This window comes from Scardinius erythrophthalmus (assembly GCF_964197995.2).
Source record: "Scardinius erythrophthalmus genome assembly, chromosome: 5".
Taxonomy (NCBI): Eukaryota; Metazoa; Chordata; class Actinopteri; order Cypriniformes; family Leuciscidae; genus Scardinius; species Scardinius erythrophthalmus.
The window spans coordinates 5664994-5689056 of record NC_138225.1 but is presented as its reverse complement, the minus strand read 5'-3'; the positions used below and the strand labels follow the sequence as shown (position 1 = coordinate 5689056).

General features: G+C 38.5%; 2 protein-coding genes across 4 annotated transcripts in view; both read right to left on the bottom strand.

Moving 5' to 3' along the window:
* The window catches only part of pxna (paxillin a), a 41366-nt gene extending 32858 nt beyond the window's left edge, over window positions 1-8508 (bottom strand). Inside the window, exon 1 of one of the 3 annotated variants that reach the window (XM_081366288.1) lies at window positions 8329-8508. In XM_081366288.1, coding sequence (XP_081222414.1) covers window positions 8329-8341 — 13 coding nt within the window. In that variant the 5' untranslated portion in view covers window positions 8342-8508. The remainder of the gene's footprint in view (window positions 1-8328) is intronic. The other 2 variants (XM_081366291.1, XM_081366293.1) reach the window with 2 other exon arrangements.
* Window positions 8509-15114: 6606 nt separating this feature from the next.
* crybb3 (crystallin, beta B3) lies at window positions 15115-20130 on the bottom strand (the record flags this gene model as incomplete). The annotated part of the gene is made up of 5 exons (XM_081366406.1): window positions 15115-15400; window positions 16459-16601; window positions 17275-17503; window positions 19146-19264; window positions 20056-20130. The coding sequence occupies 5 exons, from the start codon at window positions 20128-20130 to the stop codon at window positions 15115-15117; spliced, it is 852 nt and encodes a 283-aa protein (XP_081222532.1).
* Window positions 20131-24063: the final 3933 nt, after the last annotated feature.

Here is a 24063-nt window from a genome sequence, read left to right as displayed (position 1 = left end):
CCAAATCCATAAATCTTTCATTAATCTTCAAAACACAAATAAAGATATACTGAAAATATATTTACCCAAAACTCGTTCATAAAGATAAAATATATCCATATGAATTCTGACCTAATTGACAGGTTTTGGTTCTTGCAGAAGCTCAAACGTGCTGCGTAACACAAGAATGAACCTCATTGGTTCTTGTAGAAGCTCAAACGTGCTGCGTAACACGAGAATGAACCTCATTGGTTCTTGTAGAAACTCAAACGTGCTGCGTAACACGAGAATGAACCTCATTGGTTCTTGCTAAACCTCAAACGTGCTGCGTAACACGAGAATGAACCTCATTGGTTCTTGCAGAAGCTCAAACGTGCTGCGTAACACGAGAATGAACCTCATTGGTTCTTGCTGAAGCTCAAACGTGCTGCGTAACACAAGAATGAACCTCATTGGTTCTTGTAGAAGCTCAAACGTGCTGCGTAACACGAGAATGAACCTCATTGGTTCTTGTAGAAACTCAAACGTGCTGCGTAACACGAGAATGAACCTCATTGGTTCTTGCTAAACCTCAAACGTGCTGCGTAACACGAGAATGAACCTCATTGGTTCTTGCAGAAGCTCAAACGTGCTGCGTAACACGAGAATGAGCCTCATTGGTTCTTGTAGAAGCTCAAACGTGCTGCGTAACACGAGAATGAACCTCATTGGTTCTTGTAGAAGCTCAAACGTGCTGCGTAACACGAGAATGAACCTCATTGGTTCTTGTAGAAACTCAAACGTGCTGCGTAACACGAGAATGAACCTCATTGGTTCTTGTAGAAGCTCAAACGTGCTGCGTAACACGAGAATGAACATCACTGGTTCTTGCTGAAGCTCAAACGTGCTGCGTAACACGAGAATGAACCTCATTGGTTCTTGTAGAAGCTCAAACGTGCTGCGTAACACGAGAATGAACCTCATTGGTTCTTGTAGAAGCTCAAACGTGCTGCGTAACACGAGAATGAACCTCATTGGTTCTTGTAGAAGCTCAAAAGTGCTGCGTAACACGAGAATGAACATCACTGGTTCTTGCTGAAGCTCAAACGTGCTGCGTAACACGAGAATGAACCTCATTGGTTCTTGTAGAAGCTCAAACGTGCTGCGTAACACGAGAATGAACCTCATTGGTTCTTGTAGAAGCTCAAACGTGCTGCGTAACACGAGAATGAACCTCATTGGTTCTTGCAGAAGCTCAAACGTGCTGCGTAACACGAGAATGAACCTCATTGGTTCTTGCTGAAGCTCAAACGTGCTGCGTAACACGAGAATGAACCTCATTGGTTCTTGTAGAAGCTCAAACGTGCTGCGTAACACGAGAATGAACATCACTGGTTCTTGCTGAAGCTCAAACGTGCTGCGTAACACGAGAATGAACCTCATTGGTTCTTGTAGAAGCTCAAACGTGCTGCGTAACACGAGAATGAACCTCATTGGTTCTTGTAGAAGCTCAAACGTGCTGCGTAACACGAGAATGAACCTCATTGGTTCTTGCAGAAGCTCAAACGTGCTGCGTAACACGAGAATGAACCTCATTGGTTCTTGAGGAAGCTCAAACGTGCTGCGTAACACGAGAATGAACCTCATTGGTTCTTGAGGAAGCTCAAACGTGCTGCGTAACACGAGAATGAGCCTCATTGGTTCTTGTAGAAGCTCAAACGTGCTGCGTAACACGAGAATGAACATCACTGGTTCTTGCTGAAGCTCAAACGTGCTGCGTAACACGAGAATGAACCTCATTGGTTCTTGTAGAAACTCAAACGTGCTGCGTAACACGAGAATGAACCTCATTGGTTCTTGCTGAAGCTCAAACGTGCTGCGTAACACGAGAATGAACCTCATTGGTTCTTGCTGAAGCTCAAACGTGCTGCGTAACACGAGAATGAACCTCATTGGTTCTTGCAGAAGCTCAAACGTGCTGCGTAACACGAGAATGAACATCACTGGTTCTTGCTGAAGCTCAAACGTGCTGCGTAACACGAGAATGAACCTCATTGGTTCTTGTAGAAGCTCAAACGTGCTGCGTAACACGAGAATGAACCTCATTGGTTCTTGCTGAAGCTCAAACGTGCTGCGTAACACGAGAATGAACCTCATTGGTTCTTGTAGAAGCTCAAACGTGCTGCGTAACACGAGAATGAACCTCATTGGTTCTTGTAGAAGCTCAAACGTGCTGCGTAACACGAGAATGAACATCACTGGTTCTTGCTGAAGCTCAAACGTGCTGCGTAACACGAGAATGAACCTCATTGGTTCTTGTAGAAGCTCAAACGTGCTGCGTAACACGAGAATGAACCTCATTGGTTCTTGTAGAAGCTCAAACGTGCTGCGTAACACGAGAATGAACCTCATTGGTTCTTGTAGAAGCTCAAACGTGCTGCGTAACACGAGAATGAACCTCATTGGTTCTTGCTGAAGCTCAAACGTGCTGCGTAACACGAGAATGAACCTCATTGGTTCTTGTAGAAGCTCAAACGTGCTGCGTAACACGAGAATGAACCTCATTGGTTCTTGTAGAAGCTCAAACGTGCTGCGTAACACGAGAATGAACATCACTGGTTCTTGCTGAAGCTCAAACGTGCTGCGTAACACGAGAATGAACCTCATTGGTTCTTGTAGAAGCTCAAACGTGCTGCGTAACACGAGAATGAACCTCATTGGTTCTTGCAGAAGCTCAAACGTGCTGCGTAACACGAGAATGAACCTCATTGGTTCTTGCAGAAGCTCAAACGTGCTGCGTAACACGAGAATGAACCTCATTGGTTCTTGCTGAAGCTCAAACGTGCTGCGTAACACGAGAATGAACCTCATTGGTTCTTGTAGAAGCTCAAACGTGCTGCGTAACACGAGAATGAACCTCATTGGTTCTTGTAGAAGCTCAAACGTGCTGCGTAACACGAGAATGAACATCACTGGTTCTTGCTGAAGCTCAAACGTGCTGCGTAACACGAGAATGAACCTCATTGGTTCTTGTAGAAGCTCAAACGTGCTGCGTAACACGAGAATGAACCTCATTGGTTCTTGTAGAAGCTCAAACGTGCTGCGTAACACGAGAATGAACCTCATTGGTTCTTGCAGAAGCTCAAACGTGCTGCGTAACACGAGAATGAACCTCATTGGTTCTTGTAGAAGCTCAAACGTGCTGCGTAACACGAGAATGAACCTCATTGGTTCTTGCAGAAGCTCAAACGTGCTGCGTAACACGAGAATGAACCTCATTGGTTCTTGAGGAAGCTCAAACGTGCTGCGTAACACGAGATTGAACCTCATTGGTTCTTGAGGAAGCTCAAACGTGCTGCGTAACACGAGAATGAACCTCATTGGTTCTTGCAGAAGCTCAAACGTGCTGCGTAACACGAGAATGAGCCTCATTGGTTCTTGTAGAAGCTCAAACGTGCTGCGTAACACGAGATTGAACCTCATTGGTTCTTGAGGAAGCTCAAACGTGCTGCGTAACACGAGAATGAACCTCATTGGTTCTTGCAGAAGCTCAAACGTGCTGCGTAACACGAGAATGAACCTCATTGGTTCTTGTAGAAGCTCAAACGTGCTGCGTAACACGAGAATGAACCTCATTGGTTCTTGCAGAAGCTCAAACGTGCTGCGTAACACGAGAATGAACCTCATTGGTTCTTGAGGAAGCTCAAACGTGCTGCGTAACACGAGATTGAACCTCATTGGTTCTTGAGGAAGCTCAAACGTGCTGCGTAACACGAGAATGAGCCTCATTGGTTCTTGTAGAAGCTCAAACGTGCTGCGTAACACGAGAATGAACCTCATTGGTTCTTGTAGAAACTCAAACGTGCTGCGTAACACGAGAATGAACCTCATTGGTTCTTGTAGAAGCTCAAACGTGCTGCGTAACACGAGAATGAACATCACTGGTTCTTGCTGAAGCTCAAACGTGCTGCGTAACACGAGAATGAACCTCATTGGTTCTTGTAGAAACTCAAACGTGCTGCGTAACACGAGAATGAACCTCATTGGTTCTTGCTGAAGCTCAAACGTGCTGCGTAACACGAGAATGAACCTCATTGGTTCTTGCAGAAGCTCAAACGTGCTGCGTAACACGAGAATGAACATCACTGGTTCTTGCTGAAGCTCAAACGTGCTGCGTAACACGAGAATGAACATCACTGGTTCTTGCTGAAGCTCAAACGTGCTGCGTAACACGAGAATGAACCTCATTGGTTCTTGCAGAAGCTCAAACGTGCTGCGTAACACGAGAATGAACCTCATTGGTTCTTGTTGAAGCTCAAACGTGCTGCGTAACACGAGAATGAACCTCATTGGTTCTTGCTGAAGCTCAAACGTGCTGCGTAACACGAGAATGAACCTCATTGGTTCTTGCAGAAGCTCAAACGTGCAGCGTAACACGAGAATGAACCTCATTGGTTCTTGCAGAAGCTCAAACGTGCTGCGTAACACGAGAATGAACCTCATTGGTTCTTGAGGAAGCTCAAACGTGCTGCGTAACACGAGAATGAACCTCATTGGTTCTTGAGGAAGCTCAAACGTGCTGCGTAACACGAGAATGAACTTCTGTTTACCAAAATTGAATGTGAATATGTGGAGGGACAGAAATCTCTCAGATTTCATGAAAAATATCTTCATTTGTGTTCCAAATATGAACAAAAGTCTTATGGTTTTGGTGAGGGCAAGTAATTATTGACAGGATATTCATTTTTGAGTGAACTATCCCTTTAAGCCTCTGTTCAGTGAATACCTTAAAGTGACTTCAGAACACCTGAGATATCATGTAAGAGTTATATGGACTATTTTTATGTTACTTTCAAGAATTTTTGTCCTATTCAGGGTCTGACAGTACAAAAATAACCATGTACTTTCATCATATTGAAACAAGATGTTCAGGCATTCTGCTAGACAACATTTCTCATTTTGTGTTCCACAAAAGAAAGAAAATAATACAAGTTTAGAACAACATAACCGAGTAAATGAGGAACTTTCATTTTTGGGTGAGCTATTCCTTTAACGCAGATATCAGACCATCAAACCACAGTGTTGCATTTTAACAGCAAACACAGTACGAGTGTTCTTTACACTTTACACATCAGAATAGTACAGCAAATGTCTGCAAACTCACTCAAAGAGGTCAGACTCAAAATAAAGCTGAATTACACACAACACAAGCCTTTCTGATTCTCAGCGGATAATTGAGCTAAACGTCATGTTGCGCACACATGGATAAACGTTGCAGGCCTTGATCATACGGACTATCGTCATCAAGCTCGGACTTACTGACAAATCGCTCTTTAACCCGGGTGACTGGACGATTGCAAATTCAGTGTACGACATTCAACGGTTACTGGGTACATTAGGACAAATACTGTGTTATAATTCATGACAGGACTGGGAAATGTATTCAATATATTGGTAAGATTGTTTTATGTTTTTGATAAGAAGTCTCTTCTGCTCACCAAGGCTGTATTTATTTGACCAAAAATACAGTAAAGTAATATTGTGATTAGAATTTATGGTGTTTTCTGTTTGAACTTTCACGTGTAATGTATTCCTGTGATCAAAGCATCATTACTCCAGTCTTCAGTGTCACATGATCCTTTAGAAATCATTCTGATATGATGATTTGCTGCTCAAGAAACAACTCTAATCAATGTTGAAAACAGTTGTGCTGCTTCATATTTTTGTGGAAACCATGATCAATTTATTCAGGATACTTTGATGAATAGAAAGTTCAAAAGAACCGCATTTATTTGAATGAAAATCTTATTATGTTATAAATTATCTCAATATTATTTTGATGCCAATATTATTAAATGCCAAAATGCGCATAAATTATGTGCGCTTGTTTGAGTGGGACACATTTAAGAAAACATGGGCATAAACTATGATGGAAGCACATTTACCCTCGCTATAACGACATAACCGGACTAACCAGCGGAACCGATATTTTTGCGTAACGATTTTGTTCTCTTTTTGTTCCCATTTTGCGCAAAAGTTAAATTCGAAAACATCGCAACTGAAGACTGGAGTAATGATGCTGAAAACTCAGCTTTGATCACAGGAATAAATATTTTTTTTATATATTTTACAATAGAAATCAGTTGTTATAGTAATAATATTTCACAATATTACTGTTTTTACTGTATTTATGATCAAATGAATGCAGCCTTGGTGAGCAGAAGCCTTACTGAACCCAAACTACAGTGAATCAGACTTCTCTTCTTTACGAGACATATATGGATGGAAATATTTGTTACATCAAGGAAGGAAGGCACAATACTCCATCACTGAACAGAACGCTGACGTACAGGTTTTTTAGGTTCAAACAGTCGTCCACGGCCCACAACGCAGGCTTACGTTTACACGAGAATGACCTGGCAAAAACACCGCTCACACCTGCAATCTCAATATCTGGCTCGATCTGCGCTCCACTGCTGAGGATAAAGCGATCGCTGTTTGTGTGCCATCGACACAGGCTTTATGAGAAGAGGTGAACGTGACCTCAAGACAACATGAGCATATTCACTCTCTTCATGCATGCACGCTCTTGGTCTTATTTGTGCACAATTTGCACAGAACTCTAATAATAATAATTGTGCAGAGATGCACTGAAATCAGATTGTGATGCATTTAATCATTTTCAAGTGCACTTTAAGCTATTTCTAGAGGCCTTTTCTTGCTAAAACTTGTAATATTTATTGCACATCTCTTGGTGACATTTAACTTAGAGCACCTACTAAATCTCTCTTTATCATACGTGACAATCTGTGTCTAATGACCAGAAAACCAGCAGACAACATCAACGGAGCAAACGCATAATTAAGTTTCAGAATAGTCTTGCGATGTAAAGACACTCAAGATGCCCCATTTATGCCAATCTGCATTACAGAGTTTTAAAGGTGCCTGTGATCAGAAAGCGAACAGATGTTCAGAACGGGACAGATAAGTGTGACGGACACTACGGCGCTGTCAGGATGATACTGCCATGCCACTGCTAAAAATAGATTTGTGCATTAGAAAGACTGAATCTTTGAGTCATATTGTCTCCCCTGTTTAGCATCTCATGACGATTAGCTCAAGCAAGACATGTAGTTGCAATATGACAGTTTAGTTGCTTTAATTTAGCCATTTTAGTGCTTTTAAAGGGATAGTTCACCAAAGAAATGAAAATGTTGTCATCATTTACTCACCCTCAAGTTGTAAAAGTTTCTTTCTTCTGTTGAACACGAAGATATTTTTAAAGAATGTTGGTAACCAGACAGCATTGATTTCCATAGTACTTTTTTCCTACTATGGAAGTCAATGGCTACCGTCAACTGTTTGATTACCGACATTCTTCACAATGTCTTTGTGTTCAACAGAGGAAAGGGTGAGGGTTCAACATGAGGGTGAGTAAATTTCCTTTTTTGGGTGAACTATCCCTTTAATTTCTGCCCCTCACTTGTTCCACGTTTATGTCTAAACTCTCAGAGTCAGAGCCAAACAAACGCTTGTTGTTCGCCGTCACAGGTTTACGAAAATAACTTTACTAAACAGCATGTCACTCATGAAGACTCTTCTCAACAGCCTCAAGGCACTAATATTGAGATTAGTTAGATTAGGTAGTGCTGCTCTTTTTCTCATTGCCCTGGGCAACAAGTCAACAAGTTACAACACCAAGCTGTAGTTTATGGGATCAACTCTTACAGTAAGTGAACACAGTTAATTGACAACAATAACTAGCAGTTTTTGTTGCTGATTTTGAAATATAAGTGTCTTGGCAACTCGTGCGTGTTGATTCGTGCATTAAAGCCAATGCAATCATTAATGCACGCTATCAAGACCAACAGCAAGTTTTGGGCAATATTTGTGAAGTTTGGAGGTCGGGTGCGAAATGACACTTTGTTGTTTTGTTGACACATTGCAGAAGCTGCAAAGACAGGAACTATAAATGCAAATAAATCAGCAAAAACTATAATCTAACGTTACACTTCTGCATTTAGGGACAAAGCTCAAAGTCGTTTTGCACTAGCAAGGGTCTGATATTAATCACTCAATGTGTTGCAAGAACAGCAGCTGTAAAGAATGGATCAATCTGACTCTTGCAACACTGCAGCATCACTGCAGAACACCAAACACCTGAAGATATATGAATATAACGCGTAAAAGCAGCTTTAAACCGGCATCCAAGGCGCGCGAGCTTGTGTTTTTCAGCATGTTGCTGCAGTCAAGCATCGGCGCGCGCTGACGTTGGCAACAGCACTGTGTCCACCAGCGTCAATTCGGCGCTCTAGCGTCGCGTCCTTTCACGATTACCCGATGTAAAACGTCAAAGCAGCTCGTACTTACCTAAATCGTCCATGTTTTGATCCGGCAACGGGAGCAGGAGCCCGTGATTTACCGCTCGGTTCTGTTTCGGGTCTCGTGTGTGCGCTCCGCGATCGCACGCGGAGAAGTTTTCAACTCAAGTGCACGAGCTGCGCGAGCCCGTGATGAGTCAAGCACACGCCGCGCCCGCTCACTGTCCGAGGCGTTTAGAACCGCGTCTAAAACTATATATATAAAAATAATACAGAATTAACACAAATAAATAATGTTCAAAATAACACGAATAATTATAATATGTGCAAATATTTAATACAATAGTACAAGTATTCAAACAATACATGTAAATAAAATAATATACTGTAGGCCTATGTAAATATGTAATATGTAAATTTCTTTATATATATACTCAAGCAATATTCAAGCAATAAAAATTCAATAAATACATTTTAATAAAACATTATTTAATAAAACTATATATATATATATATATATATATATATTGGTGCTAATATTCAAACAATAAATTGTAGTAAAACAATATCTATTATAATAATATAACATTTATTATATAAAACACCATTGAATAATACTACAATTTAATAATAATGAACAAAATGAACAAAAATGGTGCTAATATTTCATTTAATAATTAAAATGATTAAAATTATAATTAAACAATACAACATACAATATATCATATACAAACATAATATATTCTAATATTTAAATAGAAAATAACATAACATACAATTTATGATAGAAATATATATATAAACTAATATTAAGTAGTAAATATTAAATAAAACTTTATTTAGATAAAGTATACAGACTATCAAAATACTAATAAATATCTAATGCGTTTAAATTGAGAATTTTTCATGACAAATCCTACATGGTCAGAAACACAATTTGATTAAAGTTATGCATAAATGTACAGTATCTGCATTAGTTCATAGTCTTTGCTTCTCTGCAGGTGTTTAGCACATTTGGACAGCTGTAATCGCCCTCAGATGAAATGTCACCCCATCTTTCATGCAACACCTCGTCAACTTATACATCACATAGTGATCAAGTCATCAGGGCATTATTGCACAAGCTTACACATGCTGTTATGGATTCTGCATAGCATTCCAGCAACGACAACAGATATGAAATGAATTTCAGTGGCCTCCCACTAGTTTTTTTTAAATGTGAAGAAATCCTTTAATCATCATTCTGTAATGCTGGTTATGTGTTGGTGTGTGTGGCCAGTAATGGGGAGCTGTTGGCTATCATTAGACACTGGGATATCCCATCAACAGCTGTGAACGGGCTGCTGAAAGCTTCAGGATCTTTGGGAATCTTCTGAACACACTCTAAATTCACATGTTCATTTCCATCTCTGAAGTGAGCAGTGGTCACAGATGTGTATTCCTGTACTCGAAAACAAGCATTTTAATGTTGAATTAAGACACGATTTCCTACTTGTTGCATAACTGGTTTCTTTTATATGATTCATTATCAAACATTGTAAGAAATAGCATATTTGTAATAAGTACACTACCATTTAAAATTTCAGATCAGTAAGATTTTTTTTTAAATACTTTTATTCATGCATTACATTAATCAAATGTGACATTTATAATGTAGCCTGAAAAATAAAATGTATTATGGCACAACTGTTTTCAACATTATATATGATAATAATCATAAATGTTTCTTGAGCAGCAAATCATCATATTAGAATGATTTCTGAAGGATCATGTGACACTGAAGACTGGAGTAATGATGCTGAAAATTCAGCTTTGATCACAGGAATAAATTATAGATAAAAAATATATTACTATAGAAAACAGTTATTTTAAACTGCAGAAATATTTTGCAATTTTTTTGTTTTTACTGTATTTTTTAAATGCAGCCTTGGTGTGCTTAAGGGACTTCTTTATAAAACATAAAAAAACAGTATATAGAGTATACATTGTGTGCAGTATGCAAATGTATGCATGCATGAAATACCTGGATGAGCTGCTATAATTGCCAAAATAATATAATATTTAACATATTTAATTGCCAAAAATGTAATCCATAATATTTAATTACATAATACTGTCATCATGTTGATTGGTTTCCAGTGTGAAGTAAATATTCCATAAGTTATATCAGCCACTATACAACATCTCTTTTCTCTGTCATTATTTAATCAGGCTACCAAAACATTTTATTAAAGGGGTGGTATAATGCCCTATTCACAAAATGTAAAATAAGTATTTGATGTCCCTAGAGTGTGTATGTGAAGTTTTGGCTCAAATTACCCCACAGATATTTTTATATAGCATGTTAAAATTGTCACTTTTTGTGGGTGAGCAAAAACGCACCATTTTTGTTTCTGTCCCTTTAAATGCAAATGAGCTGCTGCTTCCGTTACAGAGGGGGCGGAGCTTCAACAGCTTGAGTCCTTTTACCTCACACACACATGCACTGAAAATTTCAAAACATTTAGCCTTTTATGTTCAAACTGGAGTTAGTGACAACATGTAGAAGCAACAGGACATTTCTGAATGGTTAGTTGAAGAATTAATGTAGCTGATGTGTAGTTATCTTCTAGTCATTGATTAGCATATTCTGTCATAATAACAGAGAATGTCTAATATGGCGAGAAGTTTCACTCTAAGTACACTTCCGGCTTCTGAACTGGTTGCAGTTCCTCTCTGATTTCATATATGAGCGCTCACAGGACGAGTGCAGAATGAATGGAGGTCTATGGCGCTATACCAATAAAAATCCACTTTTCTCAGGATATAATTTTTTGTCTAGTAATTTGAATGTTGTATTCGAAAGGAGATGCAAATAAATTACACACTGCTGGGTGTTAGATTTTTTTGAGTCACTTATTTGCTTTAAAAAGTATTTTAAAGTGTCAATGACGTCATATACATGTACGACCAAGGGTGCAGGGATTTGTATTATTTTGAAGTACCCCCGGACGCCGCCATTGGCTAACGGAACCCCACCTGCAGTTAGCATCCCATTGACTCCCATCAAAGAGTATAGAAGTTACTTCTATACTCTTTGCTCCCATTCATTTTGGCGTCACTTTGACAGCGAATAACTTCACATCTGAGGCGTTTAAAGACTCCATTTGTCCATTATTTATTTCTAAAGAAACACGACAATGTATAAAATGCTCCATTACCTTGTATCTTACGTTATGGCCCTGTAGAAGCAGTTTTTGTAAAAGTAGGCTAACGATTGCGTCACAGCCACGCGACTCTCTGTCGCACAGTAGAGAATTACCGTATGGACAGGAGGAGAAGCTTGCGGGCAATCGGGGGGACGTCGAGGCAAAATGACAAAGTAATTAATCAGAACACCTACAAAAAGTTTCTCCTGCTCCAAGATCATGGACAGCTCCTACTCACGCTCTCCGTCTCTGCGAGTTTCGGAAGGTAATGATTCAGATTGATCTTGGCACAGCCACTAGAAGACAGACGGTTTGCTCACGTCACATCTACGTCGTCGAGCTCAGTTTGAGTTTGCGCAGTACGCTGGACCCCCAGGAAGTAAGATTTTCTAATTGGCTTCACTTTGTCTCCGTTGAATCCAATGGGGTCGCTGTGTCCATTTCTTTTACTGTCTATGTGTACGACCAGAGATACTGCTTAACGGCAATCCTTCACTCACTCTGTTGCGTTCGCGCTCTGCACTTTCTTTTCACTCGAGGCATCGACAACACTGCTGACACAGGTAAACACACGACACAGCTGACACAGGTAAACACACGTGCTAGAAGAGTTTTTGTTTTGTTTGTTTCTGGTCCCGCTGCGGATGACACGATGCCATCAAGCGGTATCTCTGGTCGTAATCAGTCCTTCGCTGACCAATCAGCGTTCATTAGCAGAATGCTAGCGTGTTATGGGCAACAACAACTCAACCTGTAAGAAATCGAAAGGACATAAGTACTTGTTCATTCAACTTTCGACCTAAAACCCATGTTGAACTTGCAAAATCTACAATCAGATTTGAGATTTATCAACGGCAATTGGGTGAAAGAGACAAATTTAGCTGTCTAGCCCCATAGACTCCCATTCATTATGCACTCATGGCGATCGCCCCCAGTGGAACTCTGGTGGAACTACAACCAAAATTCGGTACACTAGGACTTAATAGGGAGTGGGCAGGATCTCCGTAGACGGGCTCTGATGATAATCTATAAATCGTTTTCCGGGGGCGGGGTTTATGTAAATTTTAGGGTTGGTGATGTCACTAACCTGGGAGGAATGTGGTGTAGTCTCTACCAGCCATTTGTTGTAGTCCTTAAAAAGTGATTTCTTTAAAAGCAAATATCTCACTTTGCTTTGAACTTTGAGCATTGTAACTTTGCAGATGTTGTTTATGCTCAAACAGCAACATTACACACTAACTAAAGTTAGAGAAGTGAAATCATAATCAACCACCCCTTTAAAAATGCTAAATAAAAAAGTGAAAGAAAGAAAGAATGTACACTAGTTTTGTAGATTGACTCACTGCTCTACTACACATGCTGTTTTCAGGACAGCAAAGTAGAAGAATCTCTCATATGACTTCATATTGTGTGTAATGATTTTAAATGCCAGGAAATCTCATAATTTGATTCACAACTGCTGGAGCCAATTGGAGAGTAACAAAACATTCTGAGAAACAGAGCACATCTAACTACACACACACACACACACACACACACACACACACACACACACACACACACACACACAAAAAACCCTGTACAGTGACCTGGATAACTGTGAACCTTCTCAGACAGATGACAAGAAACATACAATTATTAAAAGTGCTCGGAGAAACATGTCGATTCTAAAATAGAATCATTCTCTGAAAATATGTTCCTGTTCTTCTGCTGTTTTTAGCAACTGCAGTCAGTTTCACGGAAAAACTCTTCTTCCTCTTAAACCCAGCAACTGAGCTGACACATCAGGCTAGAAAGAAAGCATTTATTTAAAAACTCATTTGAATAAATGTCACACATCTGTTCTCTTTTACAGCGAGGTTGTTTGCGGCACACTCTAAAAACCACTTCACAGAGTAAATAATGTTCTCAGTCATTTACAAGATAATACAGCAAAATAAAAGAATAGAAATGTGGATTTTTAATAAAACATTTAGATTTACATTGGGTATATATATATATATATATATATATATATATATATATATATATATATTAATGATATGTATATAAATATAACATTTAGTTTTAATAATAGATAATATCAAATAATAATAGTTAATTAATTAATTAATTAAAATAACTATTTAATAAACCAAAGCTGGTTAGGTTTAGTTGTTCTGCAAAATGTTACGTTTTATCAATAAAATCTGTTGCACAATAATGTGAGATTCACAACAGGTTGCAAAATATTTAGTTCAACATTTACAGTGAATATATCAGAGTCTCATCTGCCAGTAGGCCTATAGTTTGACAAGGCATAGAGAGGCCTAGTCTGGTTTGGTAACCTCATAGGTATGCCATGGATAGGCAGTTTGGACCGGCAGTGGAAGCTCGCCAGATGTTTTTCATCAATGCCAAACCATGCCAAGCCCTGGCCACATCACACTGGAGTTATTTCATTAGTTGTCGTTTTTGGTGGCTTCCACGCTTTGTTCTCCGTTCACATGACTCAGCTGAACTCCTGCCAAGAGCCAACGACTTACAAAGAGACAGGAAAGACATAAACATGATGAAAGGAAATGAAGAGAAATACTCACACAAGCACACCAAAATGGACAATAGCTGGCCTATTCATTCATTTCAGAAATATAGACAACGTGAAGTCAACCGAAAGAGCCATTCGCAACTCATTTTCCCTTCATGATCAGATGCATTCATATCCTGAAACACAGAGAGCAGTCAGTTTGATTACAGGTGTGATTACTGAAGCCAGGGGATTCCACACCTGAGCTGGCAAGATGGCAGGTTCACATGTATCTGGCCATGTGCCAGTACTCTGCTAACACAGGGCCAGGACACATATTGGCATTATAATATCATACTGTATGTGAATAGCAATTAAAGAGACCACTCACCATTTCTCCTGTCTAACAATTCCACGATAAGTCCAGAACACAACTGTACAGCACAATCGGTTTGCTAACAAATCCCGCAGTATCCACGTTTTTCCATGTGTTGAGAAACGGGAAGTATAATGAACCGACATTTGACATTGACAATGAGCCCACATGTTAATCACTCTGTGAGTATCACACTATGATAATCTGTAATTTCACATGTTGACTGGGTCTGCAGGGCTATTATACTTAACTAAAACTAAAAATCATTTTCATTACTTGAAATAAAATAAATGTATATAAACTTGATAATAATCAGAAATGTTTCTTGAGCAGCAAATCAGCATATTAGAATGATTTCTGAAGGATCATGTGACACTTAAGACTGGAGTATTGATGCTGAAAATTCAGTTTTGATCACAGGAATAAATTACATTTTAAGTTATTTTGAAATAGAAAATAGTTCTTTTAAACTGCAAAAATATCTCACAATACTGTTTTTATTGTACTTTTCATCAAGTAAATGAGACTTCTTTTTAAAAGCATTAAAAAATCTACTTGAGCAGTGGCGTATTATCAGTCTAGCAGAGCTAATATAAAAGCAGACACGAGCCAGAGGTCAGAGATCAAACCATGGGGCCGAGGCCTTTATTTCCAATGATAGACACACAAGAGGCAAGGCAGTCACTTTTGCTTTCGAGCTTTCTTCACGGCCCTCTGAGCAGGAGCAGGGCAGAGGTCATGGGTGACGGGGCGGGACGCCCTCCTTCAGCTGGCGTACGGGGCGTGGGGAGCGGGAGCGGGGTTGGGGGCGGGGTTGGGCGCAGGATTGGGGTTAGGATTGGGGTTGGGGTTGGGAGCCGGGTCGGGGACGGGGGCGGGGACGGGGACGGGGATGGGGAAGCAGCCCCGTTTGTGCCACTGCATGTCGCGTACACGTCGGATGGACTGCAGCTGTGGTTCTGTGGCTCCCCAGTCGTTCCAGTGTTTGTAGTCACCGTGTTCAAACACGAACTGCCGGCCGCGGTAGCCGGGGTACATGTAGCCCACCCACCTGAGAAAACAGATCGCAGTGATACTTGAGTTTGACAACCAATCTGGGATCTGATCCAGTTAGTGCAATGCCAGAAAAAGGTCACTATAGCAATTAAGTTGCAAAAAGATATCTTGAGGAAATACACTCTGAAAAATAATGGTTCCAAAAGCAAGTTTTGGTTCCCCAAAGAACCTTTCAGACAACGGTTCTTAAAATAACCACTTTTTTCTTTGGGCTTTGAGCTTGTCCACTTTTGCCCTCTTCCAGAGGAAGTTGAAAACACATTCGACCGTATTGCTTTCGTAGTGTAAACGCTCATGTGGTCGAGTGTGTTCAAACAGACACAAAAGACCGTCTACTCTCCGTCTACTGATCTAATGAGTAACATTATGGGAAGAGCTCTAGCCAGACGGGATTTAAACTGTCGGCTGAAGACACAAGTTTGGTTTGAAGAGGAAAAACATACCAAGCTCAATGTTCTCTCAGCATTCCTGATTTCTAACACACACTCACAGTGTTTGGCTGATCTTGTGTCTGTCAGAGCAAAAACTAAACCTGATGTTCTCTGTGTGTTTTCCCGTTGTCCCTGGTCATGTTCATATGTAAATTAGCAAAAGATCCGAAAAAAACCCCCATACATTTACCCACCCATAGACCCTCCCCTTGAAGAAATTAGGACAGAAGTGTTTGAAACGGATTAAAACACCAGGTGTAAACTGGAATGTGCTCTCCTCGTCCACTTGTGATCCGATCAACCAAAACGCATCTTAATACCAGGTGTAAACAGGGCCACAGTATGAAGCACATTTTAATAATCTAAAGACACTTGACTTTTTCCACTATAAAGAACCTTTTGTGCAATGGAAAGATTCCATGAATATTAAAGGTTCTTCATGAAACCACTGATGCCAATAAAGAGTGTATTTAAAATTGATATATATATATATATATATATATATATATATATATATATATATATATATACATATATATATATATATATATATAAAATGATCAAGACCATCAAAGATCAAGATCATCTTGAAAAATGAAGGGTTCATATATTAACAACTCACGTTCCATTGACAGCTTTCGCACTGGCCACACGGTCCTGGAAGCCATGAACCCACAGGCTGGGAATGTCATCATCCACGATTTCCATCTTTCTGCCGGCAAAGCTGCTGTTCTCGAACAGATATAGCTTGTGTTCGGCGCTGTCCTGGTAATGCACCACAAACACAAGACTCAGTGGAGCGTGATAGCATCTCAGATCTTTAGGAGTGTGTGAATGTGAATGTGAACGTGTCTCACCACTCTCAGAGGTCTGATGGACAGGAGACAGTAGCTCAGATCTTTAGGAGTGTGTGTGTGAATGTGAATGTGAATGTGAATGTGAACGTGTCTCACCACTCTCAGAGGTCTGATGGACAGTAGCTCAGATCTTTAGGACTGTGTGTGTGTGTGAATGTGAATGTGAATGTGAACGTGTCTCACCACTTTAAGAGGTCTGATGGACAGGAGACAGTAGCTCAGATCTTTAGGACTGTGTGTGTGTGAATGTGAATGTGAATGTGAATGTGAATGTGAATGTGAATGTGAATGTGAACGTGTCTCACCACTCTCAGAGGTCTGATGGACAGGAGACAGTAGCTCAGATCTTTAGGACTGTGTGTGTGAATGTGAATGTGAATGTGAACATGTCTCACCACTTTAAGAGGTCTGATGGACAGGAGAGAGTAGCTCAGATCTTTAGGACTGTGTGTGTGAATGTGAATGTGAATGTGAATGTGAACATGTCTCACCACTCTCAGAGGTCTGATGGACAGGAGACAGTAGCTCAGATCTTTAGGACTGTGTGTGTGAATGTGAATGTGAATGTGAACATGTCTCACCACTCTCAGAGGTCTGATGGACAGGAGACAGTAGCTCAGATCTTTAGGACTGTGTGTGTGAATGTGAATGTGAATGTGAATGTGAACGTGTCTCACCACTTTAAGAGGTCTGATGGACAGGAGAGAGTAGCTCTTCTGGCTGTTGGTCCAGGTGGTCCAGCGAGGATATTCTCCTTTCTCCAAAACAAACTGCTCTCCCAGAAAGCCTTTCTGCTCAAAGGCGACCCATCTATGACAAAAACACATTCACAGACAAGCTCATATCATGATGGATAAATGGATTATTCCTACTGATTAAAGCAGGGATTCCCAAACTTATTTGTCAGCCAAACCCGTTTGACCTGAAATATATATTTGAAGTAGATTTTTAATTCATTTCGATAATTTAACACGTTCGCATGTTCACAACTCTCTGATCACATGACATGCAAGTAAAGCAGTGTTGTTTTAGTATCATTGATATGCAATATACTTTGAATTAGATATTATTTTAATATTTTAACAATTTGAGTTAAAGTCTTAGTAATTTTGTTGTATGTCTAGAGTATATAGTTTTTATTCTGTTTTAGTTACTACTAAAAATTATATTTTTGTCTTGTTTTCAGTGCAAATCTCTAAACATTCTTAAATCAACATTTACATGAGAAGGCAAAATGACTTGAGATATTAAGTCTTGTTTTCTGAAAAATGTATCAAAGTTAAGTGAGATTTAGCTAAAAACAAGACAAAATATGGGGTCAGAAAAATAAACTTAATTCAAAGGGAAAACAGGATTATTTTTCTGACCTCATTGGCATTTATCCTGTTTTAAGCTTAAACTCACTTAATTTTGATGCATTTTTCATTAAACTAGACAAGTCATTTTGCTTCTCATGTAAATGTATCTTGATTTAAGAATGTTTAGATATTTATACTGGAAAACACAACAAAAATACTGAGGAAGAACTTCTTTTTTTGCAATGTAGTTATTTAGTACTTTTTTCTTTAGTTGTAACTAAATGAAAATAGCTGAAATAAAATAACTGAAAGGTTTTTTTATATTTTATTTTTCGAGTAATGAAAATCTTTTTAGTTTAGTTAACAATAATAACCCAGAGGTAGACAAATAAAATATAGCCTATATAATTATAACAGTGGTAATGTAATGCAATATTAACAGAACAATAACTATATATTATATTCAGAAACTGGCGTTTATAGTTTGTTCTGTAAACTGTCCATTTAGGTAAATTAATTAATGACTATTCATTTTGTGATTCCAGAAAAACAACAGTAATAGCAAAAAATATGATTTCACTTTACAACTTTAGATTGTTTTAATATATTATTTATCATATTAATATAAATTATATTATTAATAATGATCTATTTTATATTTAAAGGATTTGAATTTTATATTTTAATTAAAACATAACAATGATATTTTAAGTCATCCTGTTGAAAGTTTGCAGAGGCCTGCATGAGAAGCACTGATACAAGTAGTTTATTTGAGTCGTATGATATAATCATACCTTCTGAATCCATATGCTATCATTTGCATGCACAACAGATTGAACCTTGTGAACGTGACCTGTGCACTGAAAACCCTCACTTCCACCTTTTGAATATTTGCATATATTTACACTTTTGCTTTCAAGAACCGCGTCAAAATTTGGTGACCTGTCCCTTTAAGAATCGGAGAGGTTCGACTCAAGGTTAGACCAGGGCTGGGCATGAGATCCACTTTCCCTGATCAAACTCACCGCTTTCTAGCAATCCTGAGACCTGGATTAGCTTGTTCATGTGAGTTTGATCAGGGTTGCAGCAGAAACTTTGCAGGAAAGTGGATCTCTGGAGACAGACAGACAATAGAGAACATGTACTGTACTCACGGGCAAGACTCAACTATGATTGATCCAACTTTTTCCAAGTTCTTCTCAATCAAGTCCTTGCATTCTGCTGACAGCTCGACCTTTTTCCCTCGGAAGTTCTCAAATTCATACAGTGAGACCTGTTAAGATAATTCAATACATTTAAGTATTTTGAGTTTGGATTTCAGCATTTAAAACCATTTATACAAATTGTCAATCATTTCAATAAAGAAATAGGTTCTTCTCTTGTTTCATAAATGAAGCCCTTTTGCAGTTTTTTTTTTTTTTTTTTTATAGCCTCAGTTCAATATTTTACAGTATGCGGGCTGACCAATAGATCACGGATCTGATCAAATCCTAAATATTTGGGAAGATCTTCCTAAAAACAGACATTGCTGCATTAGATTAATCAGGTTCCATTTGTTAACAGGTAAAAACATTAGCCTATAATACATACTGTAACCAAGGTATTGCTCATCGTTAGTTAATGTTAGTTAAAGCATTTACGTTTACTAATGGATCGGATACAGTTTTTCGTAGGACAAACAACTCACAAATGAGATCTCTTTAACATCTCAATTGTTTCTCCTGGGCAGCAATGAAATAAAATATAAACCAAATGGAGACGTTTGCTTAAGTCTCCAGCTTCTTCAAGAAGTAATCTCTCCTCTAGCGTGTCAGAATAGATCTCAATGTCTCCAATTATTGGTGTGCAATCACAAAGTTAGAGATCTCAATATAAACTAAATATTTCTCATCAAATTGTTCAAATTCAAATGATGTGAGATGCTCCACATTCATTTATAGCTCAGTAATGTAAGTTGATACATAACGCTAACTGAGAATCCAGTAAGTCTCATAAGATATAAACGAGCAATTTCTGAGCAAAATATCCTCTGTTAATATAAACGGTAAATGTATATATGTGGACCTTGTAAACTGCTCCTGCTCCTCCTTGGCTCTTCCCAGCAACTTGCTGATCTGGGACTCCCAGCTGATCCGACATGTCTCTGTCTGTCAAACGAGAAAGAAGACGAAAAAGAACCATTCTGAATCACTGCATACGCATGAGCACTGAATACATGAGAACAGCAAGTAAATCAAACCAGATGTTATATGGAGAAAATATATGAGATTTGATCTTGAGCGGGCAGCGAGTTGGACGCTTAGAAATACCTGTATGGCATTGCATAATATTGAAACAAAAATATTAAAACGAGTGGCATTTATTTTGAAGAAAGATGCATAAGCATTCTATTAATGCAAAAAAAAAAAAAAAAAAAAAATCAAATTGATAAGAACAGTAATATTTATAAAGCACAATTCCTATTGCCCAACGTTAATTAGGTAAACATTTTTCTCGCAATTAACACAGCTGAGGTTTAATAAACATTGAATAATGACTGAAAAACATCCAAAAGGAACACGATTAAACACCGATAATTATGTTCATTGCACGCATTTGTGTTTGCAACAATGTTCTTAACAAAACAAAACTAAAATGATAAAACATCAAAACAAGTAGCATTTGTTTTTTTTTAACAAAAAAGCACAAGCTGAGGTTTAACAAACATTGAAAAACGACTGAAAAACATCCAAAAGGAATTCAACTAAACACAGATGATTATGTTCAATGCACGGATGTTTGCAAAACAAAACAAAACAAAACAAAACAAAACAACAAAACAAAATCATCAAAAGATCATAAAACATCAAAAACATGTGCCATTTATTTTGTAGAAAGATGCATAAGCATGCTTTTAATGCAAAAAATTCAGGAAAAATAAGATGCGTGTTAGGTTTTACACTATGAAACTATATATCTAGTGTTGAAAATGAAGTCAAAAAGGATTTTGGACACTTTCTTGTTTTAGCAAAAAAAGTTCAAGAAGATCAAGAAGACCACATCCCTGTTTCTGATGAAGAAAAATCTATAAATCGTGCTCTCTGAAAATTTGTACCAATTTCTATAATAAATTCTAGGACAATTCATTAGATATTCAAACAATAAACCTAAGACAGATTTTATGACAATAATAGATACATATGAAAAGTAAGACTTTAAATGCATCTTTACCTGTTTCTCCTGTCCGTGACCTTCAGCAGTTCTTCTCACCCCTCCACTCTCTCTCTCTCTCTCTCTCTCTCTCTCTCTCTCGCAGCGCGAGTGTGTGTGTGTGAGTGTGAGTGTGAGTGTGTGTGGAGGTGAGGGTGTGTCGGGTGAGTGGAGGGGACCCGGGGGGTATTTATGGTTTAATTCCGTCCACAGCAGCAGAAATGGGTTGTGCGTGGATTGCTGTTGATGCAGCAAGTCTGTCGGTCTCATTTGTGTCCGTCAGACTGCCTCTCAATAGGCCGAGAGTTGGCAGGAGTTGCCCACAGCACCAGCCTGCTCTGCTGCCAGCGTGGGTACAGCGGGCATCCACAGGGAGCGAGCCAAGAGGATTCAGACAGGATCAGCTGCTGTCATCACAACCCTCTCTCTCTCTCTCTCTCTCTCTCTCTCTCTCTCTCTCTCTCTCTGGTCACTGCAGTCCCGTGAGCCGCCTCTGTGCCTTAACCCACTCACATTTGGGTCACTGATCCTTAGTCGATGGATTCTCAAACTTTGCAATTGTTTTCTATAAGTGTTTGCCCAAGAAAAGCATGTGTGGAAGACTATTCCCAGGTTTCACAGACAAGGTTTAAGTCTAGTCCCAGACTAAAATGCATGTTTGAGCTGTTTTAACTAAAAGCAACATGCACTGATATACCTTAAAATATGTCAGTGTCATTGTTTTGTCTCGAGATGCACAGCAGTAATGTTTTTTTCTAAGATACATTTATAAAAGCTATTTTAAATTGAACTAATGCCTAATCCTGGCTTAATCTAAACCCTGTCTGTGAAACCAGGCATACAGGTGCCACCTAAAGAAATCAATTCATTAAAAAATAAAATATAAATCACTTCTCAAATTGACAAATAAATAGTAAAAGTTTTAATGTAAATTTAACAGATGATTTTTTTTTTTTTTGCATTAACATGATAACATGATAATTCAGGCTAAAACATGCAAATTCAAGTTAACAACATGTTAGCAACATGCTAATTCGTTTTAACAGTGTGTTAAAAAATGTTTTTTACTCAAATTGACAAGTAATCATTTTATTTTTAATTAACACGACTGTTAAAAAGTTTGGGTTCAGTAAGACAATTATAATATTACAAAAGATTTCTGCTTCCAATAAATGCTGTTATTTTGATCTTTCTATTTATCAATTTTTTTTTTTTTTTTTTTAATGTAGGCTATCAGTTTCCACAAAAATATTAAGCTGCACAACTGTTTTCAACATTGATAACAATCAGACATGTTTCTTGAGCAGTAAATCAGCATATTAGAATGATTTCTGAAGGATCATGTGGCACTTTTGAACGCCAGTGTACTTCATAATAATGGTCCAGAAATGGTTAGAAATGCAAATTTCATCCTGGCTAATTTGTTTAAACAAACAAAAGTCATTTTATTTGTTATATCAAGTAGAAATAGTATAAATTCTTGAGGTAAGAATAAACTTTTTCAGTGCATGATCTTGTTATATTCTGCTGTTGGAAGATTCTTACTTGAATGGCTTGTTAAAAAGCAAATTAAACTAATTAAACTTTTGGCCACCTAGTGGTTAAAAAAATGAAAACTGGATGCATTTTGCAGAAGAACATTGTTTTGGTTGTGCTTCGGATCTGTTACTGTGTGGATGAATATGGTTATCCGACTGTTCAGAAAACATTCACAGGCATAAGAGATATGGAAAGTTTAGATGGAAAGGATCTCAAGCTGACTAGCTGAAGACGTTACTGTATCTTTACCCGTTAATAGACACGCTACTTGAAAATAAATCCCAGCACAGCGGTAAAATACCAATAATGAAATGATCTTCACATGATGCTTACAGTGAACTCTTTTAGAGAGCTATATGGCAATTTATCATTCTGTTCAATAAAACACCTTACTCACCTGTTGAGTAATAAAAACGCCATCTCCCCATCTCCGAAAACCAAAGCCAAAGTTTATTATCGTTTTGAGCTCTTTCGCCGCCAGCGGGTGATTCCTCAGAGTTTCCAGATTTAGCGGCTTCTTGTCGACCTTTCTCGCTCGTTGTGACATCTAACCTCTGCCACTCTCACACCAGACACACGTCAAAGTAGCCGGAGCACTGATCTATATAATGACATGTCATTCTATATAGATCAGTGAGCCGGAGCAACTTTACTCTGTTTACGGATGGATATGACGAGACATGCACGGGCGACGCAATTTCCCGCGAAAACCATCCCGACAGGTCAACACTTATAACAGGCTTACCATAGTGAATCAGGATAAGACAATAAACACGTTTTGAAAGAAGGATTCATGAGTTTTTGACTTATTATTTACATTTAAATCATTTTGAACAAAAGAAGTAACATAGAGTGTAGGCTAGCCTACCTTTAAATAAATAAAAATGAACATAAATAAGCTGTACAGATCTCCACAGAACTGTATAACAACATCTAACCCTCAGGCTACTTGCATTTAAAGTTAGTGCTACTAGCCTACTGAAAAGTAGATTTGAATGTGTGGTTCTCGCACTGTAGGCTACATTAAAATGATAAAGTGTTTATTAGACATCTTACAGCTCACTAAACCTAAATGTGTAATCAATAAACTTTTTATACAGCCATTTTCCACAAAAATATTATCCAGAGTGAGTGAAAATATATGAAAATGAATGACGGCCCATGGGACTTCCCACTTTTTCCATCTAATTCTCCAGTAACTGCGGTTTCCAAACACGGACCTCTCTTTCTATCACTGACTTATTGAAAATTCACTTTTAGAAAGGTTTTCAAACCCCTGTGCTTGATCTACTGATATATCAGTCCTGGCACACATAAGCAAATGGTATATACAAAGACAAACTT